Consider the following 9,600-nt stretch of genomic DNA (forward strand, 5'->3'; position numbering starts at 1 on the left):
ACTCCCTGCCACCCCTCTTGGCATTGTTCCCAGTCAAGGGTCTCTGGCATCCAGCCACAGTGACCATCTTGAGTGGCCCTCATCCAATGCAAGGAAGGGAGAAACTGCTGGTGATTCTCGGCTGAGCATGGAACTCTCTTCTGCCCCTAACCAGAGGACATCCAGATGTGTGGGCAGCCCCTCTGGCTTTTATGGGGCCGGGCCAAGGAGAGTAAACATCCCCACAATGGATAGGACATTCCTGCTCACTGCCCAAAGTGTCCACAGCACCCCTGGTGAGAAACTGGCCAGCCCCGCAAGCAGAGCAGGGTGGCTGGATGGGGGTGAGCCCAGTGATGAGGGCTCCTCACCCTCTCTCAGTCCCGGGTCCCCACCCTTCTCCAGAGGTCGCCACACCCCTGTTTTATTCTTGAATCTGGATCCCAAGGACTTATTTCGGGATGATTCATAGAGTAATGGGGACTCAGGGGCGCTGGAAGTGATGACGGTTGACACTGATTTCGATTGCATCCAGTGCTCTGAGTGCACTATCTCATGTAAATTTGACACAGAGCCTGTGGAGGTAAATGCTCTTATTTATTATCCCCGTTTTACAGATGAGAACGTTGAGGCACAGAGAGGTTGAGCAGCTTAGCCAGGGTCACGCAGTCAATTAGCAGCAGATCCAGGCTGCAAACCCAAGAGGTTTGTCTTTGGAGTAACGCTCAGACTCCTAGGCTCTACTGCCTCACACATCATCGGGGTACTAAGGGGGAAACTAAGGCTCAGAGAAGGTCACAGGTCCATTACAGGAGGTGCCAAGAGGAGCAGTCCAGGGTAGGACACTCAGTAGGCCTCTCTCTTCTTCTCCTCGGGGATGTGGGGACCATTGTGCACCCGTGGATTTTGCTGTTCTCATAAATGCCCCTCATATCCATCTGCGAGGACTCCGAGCATCACAGAGGAGCCCATTTTCAGAAAACCCACTGTGTAAAAACCCAAGATTAGACACAGCCCAAACGGACGGGGCGCTGCTCACCTGTGCTCCCCATCACCTCCCACCTGGACTCCAAGCATAGCCTCCTACCTGGGCTCCCACCTCCTGCTCCAGCACTTCCTCCACGTTGTCACAAGAGGGCTTCCGCTGCCCACTTCCGCCCATTCACCACTCAGAATCCTCTCATGGCTCCCAGTCACCTCCGAACCCCTCGCCATGGCACCGAGACCCTTCCTGATCAAGCTGCCGCCCACCCCTTCTGTAGCCCTAACTCCCATCACGCACATCGCCCTGCAGGCCCGTGAGACCCCACCTTTGTGCAGCCACACCCTCTGCCTGAAGGACTTCAAGGACCCTTCAAGGCAGCGTCAAGGCCACCTGGCTGGCGATGGGTCCCCAGGCCCTGAGTAGTCAGCTGCCTCCTCTCCTGGGCATCCCTTGGTCAGATCAACAACTTGCTTGGTTTGGGCCTCATTTCTCTCCCTCACAAGAAAACAGGCCTGTGTCTTCATCAGCCCTGATTTCTCAACGGACCCAGCACAGGGCCTGTCACGTGAATGAATGTTCGACGAAGGGATGATTGCACAGAAGCCCAGGTCTCCAGACTCTCGGCACAGTGCTCTCTTCCACATCTTGCCTCCTCCAGGAAACAGGACTTGTGAGGCTCGGCACTGGATGACGGCGTTGGCCGTGGAGTCCTAGGTTCAGTTACCCAGCCGCCCCATTTTTGTCGAGCACCTGCTCAGCTCCAGGCTCTGTGCTGGGCACGGGGAGGGGGAACATTGGTGAATACAAGAGACCCCATTCCCATCCTCTTGGGGCTGATAGTCCAGGAGGATTTGGACAACTGTGGCAGTTGACAGGTGTGAAGATGACCACGTCACCCTTGCCTTTTACTATAACACAATGGCTTCCCAGCGTTTCAAAGGCCCGGTCCCTCAGAAAATCTATGGCCCCCAGAATCCGACCTCTATGGCTTCTGCCATCACCTAGGTCAACATCATCTATCACTTTGACTCCTGCAATAGTCAGTCACCCACCCACCCTCAGTATCAGATTTCTTACACAACCACCAGCGTGATCCTTTTACCGTACTCACTGCTCACAAGCCTCACGTGGGTCTCACGCACCTAGAACAGAGCCCAAAGTCCTTATCACAGCCCACAGGGGCCTACATAATTTGGTCCTTCTGCATCTTTCTGTCCTTTCCCTCCCTCTGCTGCAGCCCTGCTCAGCTCCTTGGCAGACCCTCAACATAACAAGTACAAACCACCTCAGGGCCTTTGCACATGCTATTTCTTCTACCAAGGATGCTTTCCCTTCGGTTTGCTTCATGGCCTTCTCCTTTACCTCCTTCAAGTCTTTGCTCGAATGTCACCTTTTCAGGGATGCCTTCCCTGACTACCCCCTCTTTCTGCTGCATTTATTTTTTTGCCACAGCATTTCTTGAGACCTAAACTGCATGAGATGCTTATGTGTCATTTAGCTGTCTCCTCCCTGGCTGTAAACTGCTCGGGAGCAGGAGCTATTTTCTGTTCAACTGCCGTGTGCCCTGCTCCAGGAGCAGAACTTGGTACTCCATAACCGACGTTGAATGAACGAAGGCTAAGATCCCAGTGCCTTTCCATATAACTCCCAGGTGCTGTGAGCACGCGTGGCCTGGCCGACTTCTCCCGCCTCCTTTTCCCTCATGCCCTCTTCTTCCTGTTGTGTCCCAGTGACATTGGACTTCTCAGTTAGCAATTCTAATAAGGAAGATGGTAGAAAACTGTTACAGATACAGAGCCCTTAGCCAGCTCTGGGTGAAGAGCATCATGCAGATTGGTTCTTGAACAATGAAAGTTCTTGCTTACCACCTACCTTTCCCACGCTCCCTTCCTTCTGCCTGGGTTGTCCTGCTCCTGACCTGGCCAGCACCTCACACTTCATCTCAGCGCTCACCTCCTCCTGGAAGCTCTCCCAGAGTTCCCTAACAGAGGCAACTGCCCCCCACCCCAAAGTGTCCTAAGCTGCCCCCATCAATGCACAGTTCACTTTGGGGGCATTCTCTCTGTCCCCCTGACAGTGAGCCCCTGGAAGGAAGGACTAATTGTCACAGGGGCTTGAAGCTTCTCGCCTGATCTGAGCACCTGGGTCCCACCGTGGCACATGTTCGTCACTCCCTCCTGCCCTTCTGACCACTGGAGGGTCCTCGGTCTGCCCACTGGAGGCTGAGCTCGCTGGGGTGGGGCTGCACCTCCTGCGTGCCAGCCCTGTGCCGGGCAAGGCCGCAAACCACATTCCCTCTCGGTCTCCAGCAGCCTAGGATGTTGGCTTTGCTGCCTCTATCTAATGGTTAGAGAACCGAGGTCTAGAGAGATGAAATGACTCACACAAGGTCACTCGGCCAGGGCAGGGCAGACCGGGGCAGAGCTAGGATTCTGATCTAGGACCTTCGAGTGAGATCATTCGGGCCTAGAGTAAATTCCTGCTATGAGCTACTGTGACTGTATGTTTCCAGGTGTAGGGGGAGTGGGTGAACGTCCCTCCCACACACACAAACACACTCACAAACTCACACACAGATGGAAACACACACCTATCCATGATACAGATTCATAGATGCACACTCCCACTTTATAAGCACTGGTGCACGTGCACACGTGCGTGCACGCACACACACACATACACACACACACACTGCCAGCTGCATTCAACCCTAGGAGCTAAGGGTCCCCTGTTTAGTGCAGTGTGGGGCTCTGGGTACAGAGAAGGCCCAGGTGGGGGTACCTGGGTGCAGAGAAGGCAGCGTGCCCAGTTCTTCAGAGTGAAGGTGGGGTGATCGGCCAGCAAGTCAGGCCTCTCCTCTGCCTTGTCCCTGCCCTAGAGTCTGCCAGCCCCGCCGGAAGTCAGGCCTCCCAGCACCCGGAACCTGCAGACCCTCCACCGCCCCTTTGCCTATCTGTACGCCTGCTCTCACTCTGCCCTGTCTTGCCTCAGCCCCAGCTCTGTGGACCCCTTGCTTTCTGCCCGGTCACTCTCTGGCTGATGAGGCCCTGCAGACCTGGCCTCAGAGCAGGGCAGGCAGCTCAGGTTCCAAGGAGCCAGGCCCAGCTCTCAGAGTGGACGCTGTCATTGGGTCATTCACAGATCCCAGTCCCCTGTCCAGGAGGCCCCCGCTTACCTTCAGGAGTGGTAAGTGGGTGCCAGGCCTGCACGCAGACCTCACAGCCTCTGTTTGTCCAGGCCGAGGTCTCCCCACCCCCACCTGGACAGCTGGAGCTCGATCAATGGCCCAGAGCCATAGCCAGGCTGTCTGGCCCTTGTCCTCTGTGGCCTGTGGCCCCGGGCTCCATGGGCCTACTGCTGAGTGCAGGACAGCACTGTGACTGCTCAGGTAAACAGTCCAGACGCAGGAAACAGGTTGTGCCCGCCCCGCCCCATCCCGCCCCATGGGCACCCTGGAGGCTGGCAGGCAGGTGCAGGAGACCTGAGCTGTCCCTCGAGGCCTGTTGCCTGGTGACATTTCTGCCTGATTATAGCCCCTGGTCCCCTAGAGCATGAGGTGGGAGGCTGAGGACTGGGAGCTGGGCCGAGGGGCCTGTGCAGGGCTCACAGGGGCTTACACAGGTCTCCTTACCTGGACAGGTAAGACCAGAGCTGCCAGTGGCCCAAGAGAGAAAAGGAGGCCTGGCCCATGTGCTCAGGGGACAGAAGAGAAGAGAGTGGAGTGCAGGGTGGGGTTTGATGCCATTTTCTGTTAGGCTGGAAGTTCTTTGAATTTCTACCTGATTCGATAGAGCTGTGCTGTCCGTGTTGATGGCTACTAGCCCCATTTGGGTCTTGAGCACCTGGGACGTAGCCTGTCTGACCTGCGATGTACCGCGTGGTTGAGATGCACACCAGGTTTTGAAGACATAGTGCAAAGAATATAAAATACGTCAATAAGAATTTCTTTCAGTGAGTACATGTCGAAATGGTAACATATTGGCTATAGTGGGCTAAATAAAATATATCGTTAACAATCTTTTCACTTGCTTGGTTTCATATTCTTTAATGTGACTACTAGCATGTTGAAACCACGAGCGTGGCAACGAGAACACTGAAATGCACAAACGCCAGTTGCAGCGCTAGTGAACGGGGCTGCGGTAGAGACGGTGGGTCCCACCCCAGCGTGCTCCAAAGCACGTGCTGGGCACCAGGGTTTTCTGGGTGTGTGCGGGCTGATCAATGTTTGTCCCAGGGAGGGTGTTTCACACCTGAGACCCTGTGCGCTGTGACATGTGGGTCCCAGAGTGTGTGTGTGTGTGTGCGTGTGTGTGAGTGTGTGTGTGGATTGTGAGGTGTGTGCCTGTGCCCAGTGTGTCAGCGCCAAGTCAGCATGTGCAAAGAGTCGTGGGTGAAGGTAGGGAAGGCTGCCTGTGCAATACCTACTGCGTGGCGCCTCACACGTGTCACACGCATACTTGCATGTGCACGACGCTGTGTGTGCGCTCTGTAAGGGGCCCGCCGTGTGCAAATGTCGGAGGTGTATGGGGTCTGCATGTGTCCGTCAGGAGCAGCATTCCCTGCACAGGGGCATCTGGGCCCACTTTCTGTACAGTGCATGCCATCTCCAGACCCGAAAGTGCTGGGCCTGGGCGCACTGAGCAGCTAGGTAGGGATTCTGTTGCTCACTTCTCCTCCTGATGCTCAGCCCAGCCCGGGCCCTGCACCCTGCGCCCTGCGCCCTGCGCCCTACGCAGGGGCATAACCCCAACCTGAGACTGAGGACTCGCACCTTAGCCCACTCTCCATCGCGCCATACCCAGGAAATTTTCTTCCTCCCTTCAACCTCCCGTTTTCCCAGGTCCTGGCCCGTACCCTACTGCGAACATTCCGAGGGAGAGGTGCGTGGGATGGGAGCAGGGACAGCACGAGGGCCGGGGACAAAGACACTCCAAGCCCTGCCTCTGTACCCCTCCCTATCCTTCGAAAGGTAAATGGCCCAGGCTCCCAGACCAAGCGGACTGGTAGCTGGACACTCTGCAAAGCAGAAAATCTTGCACAATCAATGTCCTCTGTACTTGTCGCCCGCCTAGTCATCAATCTATCGGCCACAGCCTGGGGGAAGGGGCTGGCATGGGGGGAAGCAATATAGGGAGTGAAGCATTTGAAAGCATGGGCAAGGGTGCCACCTCTCCAAGAGCTCAGAGAGACGGGGGTGAGGGACAGCCTGCCACTGAGAGAGGACGTCCTTCTATCAACAGGGCAAGCATGTGGCTGGACACCGTTGCCCCTGCAGCAAAGGGACACATTCACGCCTCAGCGTTCTCTGGGAATCTGCATTTCACACCAACCCTGGGCCCCTTTGGTCTCTAGAAACAGAGAAGCCCCCTGGAGGCCTGGCCAGTGGGACTCGGAGGCCAGGCCTTAGCATGTCCACCACACTCAGGTGACAAGGATCCAGCCAGGGGTTGGAGAGTCAGAGGATGTGGCCAGAATTTCAGTGACTCCACCTGTTGGTGACCTGGCAAGACACGTTACCTCCCCAAGCTGCCTCCTCATCATCTGTGGAATGGAGTGATAACGCTGGGTCATCGAAGGCGGAAAAGTGGGTGTAAATTGCCGGCGCTGTGCCCAGTACACAGGAGGCCTTAACCACATGCTAGCTGCCTTCCTTTAATTTAAGGTGTGGGTGGCGTTGAGAGTGGGGACAGGCAGCTGTGTCTCCCCCTCACATCCCACAGCAGCCTTATGATAATGGTCCCCCGAGTCCTGGCTGATGCTGTGAAGCGCGCTCACTATGGGCTAGGCGCCCTGCCCGGAGCTTCACAGGTAACTTCATTTCCTTCCCCTTTTCGTCGATGCCATGTTTAGCCCCAATTTGCAGAAACGGAGGCCCTGGTGAAATCTGAACTTGGGACTTCTGGTTTATTACTTACACAGACCTGTATTAAGTGCCTACAATGTGTCAGGCTCGTGTTGAGCGCTGGGGACAGGGACGTGAAGGAGACATGTCTGACTTCTGCTCGACAGAGCTAGACATTGCACGGAAGTCGTTGTTTTGGAAAGAAAAGAGTTAGTCGTGCAACATCCCGCTTCGGAAGACATTCTAAAAATGAGGTGACACTCAGAGGGAGGCCAGGGCAAGCCTGACCTCAGCCCTGGTGATTCCCAGAGAGATGGCTGCTGCCTACCTTGCTGGCAGCCCAAAGAAGGTGCTTGTGATGTATCAAACTGTGTCACCCCAAATTCACGTGTGGAAGTTCTAACCCCGTGTCCCTCTGAATGTGACCTTATTAGGAAGTAGGGTTGCTGCAGATGTAAGTAGTTAAGATGAAGTCGAACTGGAGTAGGGTGGGCCCCTGATCCAATATGACTGATGTCCTGATAAAAGGGGGACATTCGAAGACAAACACACGCACACGGAGAATTCCACATGGAGACAAAGGCAGAGATCAGGGCGATGTTTCTACCAGCCCAGGAAAGCCAAAGATGGCCCGCACACCACCCGAAAGTAGGAAAGTGGCATGGAATAGATTCTTCCTTACAGCCCTCGGAAAGAACCAACCCTGTCCACACCTTGACCTTGGGCTTCTTGCCTCCAGAACTGTAAGACAATAAATGTCTGTTGTTGAAGCCACTCAGTTTGTGGTACTTGGTTATGCAGCCCCTACGAACTAACACGATGCTCCATGAGCCGTGTCAGGTAAACGCCATGGCGACGCCTTCTGGGTGCTCCGCTTCCTCCCAGGGCCCTGCACGTAGCAGGTGCTCACAACTGTCCACCAAAGAGGCCGAAGCACCAAGACAGCTGCATTTTTACCAGGCCTTCAGGCAATGCCGTGTCGTAAGCGGTTTACTTGTCATCTCTCCCGCTTCCTGCACTAGATCGTGAGCCCCATGAAGACAAACTCTCGTCTGTCTTGTCCTCTGCTGGATCCTAGAACCTACAGTACCTGGCACACGGGACAAACACTGGTTGAGTGAATGAATAACGGTTATTGTCAATTCCTTTGATGATAATACATCAAGGCTTTTGAGCTCCAGGCCCCAAGCTGGGCCCTTCACAGTGACACCTCATGTCCAGGCTTGGGAGTTACATGTCCCCATTCAGCAGAAGAAGAGACTGAGGTTCTAAGAGGAGGGATTGGCCTGCCCCGGGTCCTACGGCCCATTGCAGGTGGAACAGGAACTCCGTTCTGTTCTCTTTGCCAGGAGATACATCGGTTTTCGGAATGCCATAATGAATTACCGTAAACTGGGTGGTTCTTTTGGCCAAAATCAAATGTCAGCAGACCCGTTCTCTCTCCGAAGCTTCTAGGAGAGAATCCTCCCTTGCCTCTTCCTAGCCTCTGGTCGTTGCCAGCAATCCGTGGAATTTCTTGGCTTGTAGAAGCATCGCTCCGATCTCTGCCTCCACCTTCCCTGTGCATCTGTGTCTCTGTGCCCAGTTTCTCTCTCCTTATGAGGACACCAGTCATACTGGATGCCGGGCCCACTCTATCCAGTATAACCTCATCTTAACTCGCTTACATCTGCAAAGACCCTATGTCCAAATGAGGTCACAGTCAAGTTTCAGTCCAACACAGGGAGTGATAGTCCTCTTCTAGAGGGGTCAAACTGGGACACAGTGGGAGAGCCACCCCTTCTGGGCAGACTGTCCTGTGGGTCAGCCAAGCCTCAGAGTTCAAGGAGGTCATCGTCGGGGGCAGGAGAATTGGGAGTCCAGCCCACCGTGGAGAAGTTTCTCTGCTGGCTGAGCCTCTCTCCGAAACCCTCTGGGGAAGTGCGGGGCTCACGGGTGGGGGGCTACTTGAGGGAGTGGGAGGGTGGGCTCTGTGTGCCCCAGCCACATGCTGGGGGGACAGGAAGCTCTGTGAGCTGCACACATCCCTCCCATTGCTTTGACCGAGCCTCCAGAGGCTGCCTTGGCGGAGTCCCCAGAGGTCACATCTGTCACCTCTGTCCAGCACTCAGTTTCCTGCCACACATCACTCACGCATTCATTAAACAGGTGCTGAGTGCCAACAGGTGCCAGCCTGTGCTGGGCTCCAAGACCGTGGAAACAAGGCCGAGTCTCTGTCCTCGAAGGACACGGCCCAGCCGGGAAAGACGGACAGTGGGACAGATGGCAGACACTTAGCGATGGCACTTCCTTTGCTCCCTCTGTACTTGTAGCATCTGACGGGGCCCTCAGCAGTGCTTAGGGATGCATCTTAGTGCTTCGAGGAATGAGCATCCGTGAGGGTGGCCTGTCACCGATTCAAACGTGACGCCTCGAGGGAGTCACTGGCTCAGTGGCCCGTCTTCTCTCACGTATCGAGGGATCTGAGGTCCCTAAGGGCCTCTAAAACCCTTATGGAGGCCTTGAGACTGTGACTTTATCATAGGCTAACAGACACAGGACTGGTTTCATCCCTTAATTACAAAAAAGGGCCATTTTGCCCCATTTTACAGATAAGGAAGTAGAGTCTCGGAGAGTAGATATGATTTGCTCAAGGTCACGCATCCAGGAAGTGCTGGGATTCAAACCCCAGGACCTCCTGACTTCAGAGCCCCCCTGGCGTCACCTGCTCCTGTGTCCTGTCCCTCCTTGCCACTCCTCTACCCCTGGGTCCCTCGCCCCTTCTGTCCTGAGTCCTGGTGTCTGGCCTCTGTCC

The 9,600-nt window shown here is 55.2% G+C and overlaps 1 protein-coding gene across 1 annotated transcript in view; it reads right to left on the minus strand.

The window, feature by feature from the left end:
• TMPRSS6 (transmembrane protease, serine 6) overlaps nt 1–1,141 on the minus strand; it is a 35,990-nt gene extending 34,849 nt beyond the window's left edge. The window contains exon 1 of the mRNA XM_011354440.2: nt 1,067–1,141. Within this exon, the coding sequence (XP_011352742.1) occupies nt 1,067–1,141 (75 nt within the window). The remainder of the gene's footprint in view (nt 1–1,066) is intronic.
• Nucleotides 1,142–9,600: the final 8,459 nt, after the last annotated feature.

The sequence above is a fragment of the Pteropus vampyrus genome, unplaced genomic scaffold, assembly GCF_000151845.1.
Source record: "Pteropus vampyrus isolate Shadow unplaced genomic scaffold, Pvam_2.0 Scaffold16, whole genome shotgun sequence".
Taxonomy (NCBI): domain Eukaryota; kingdom Metazoa; phylum Chordata; class Mammalia; order Chiroptera; family Pteropodidae; genus Pteropus; species Pteropus vampyrus.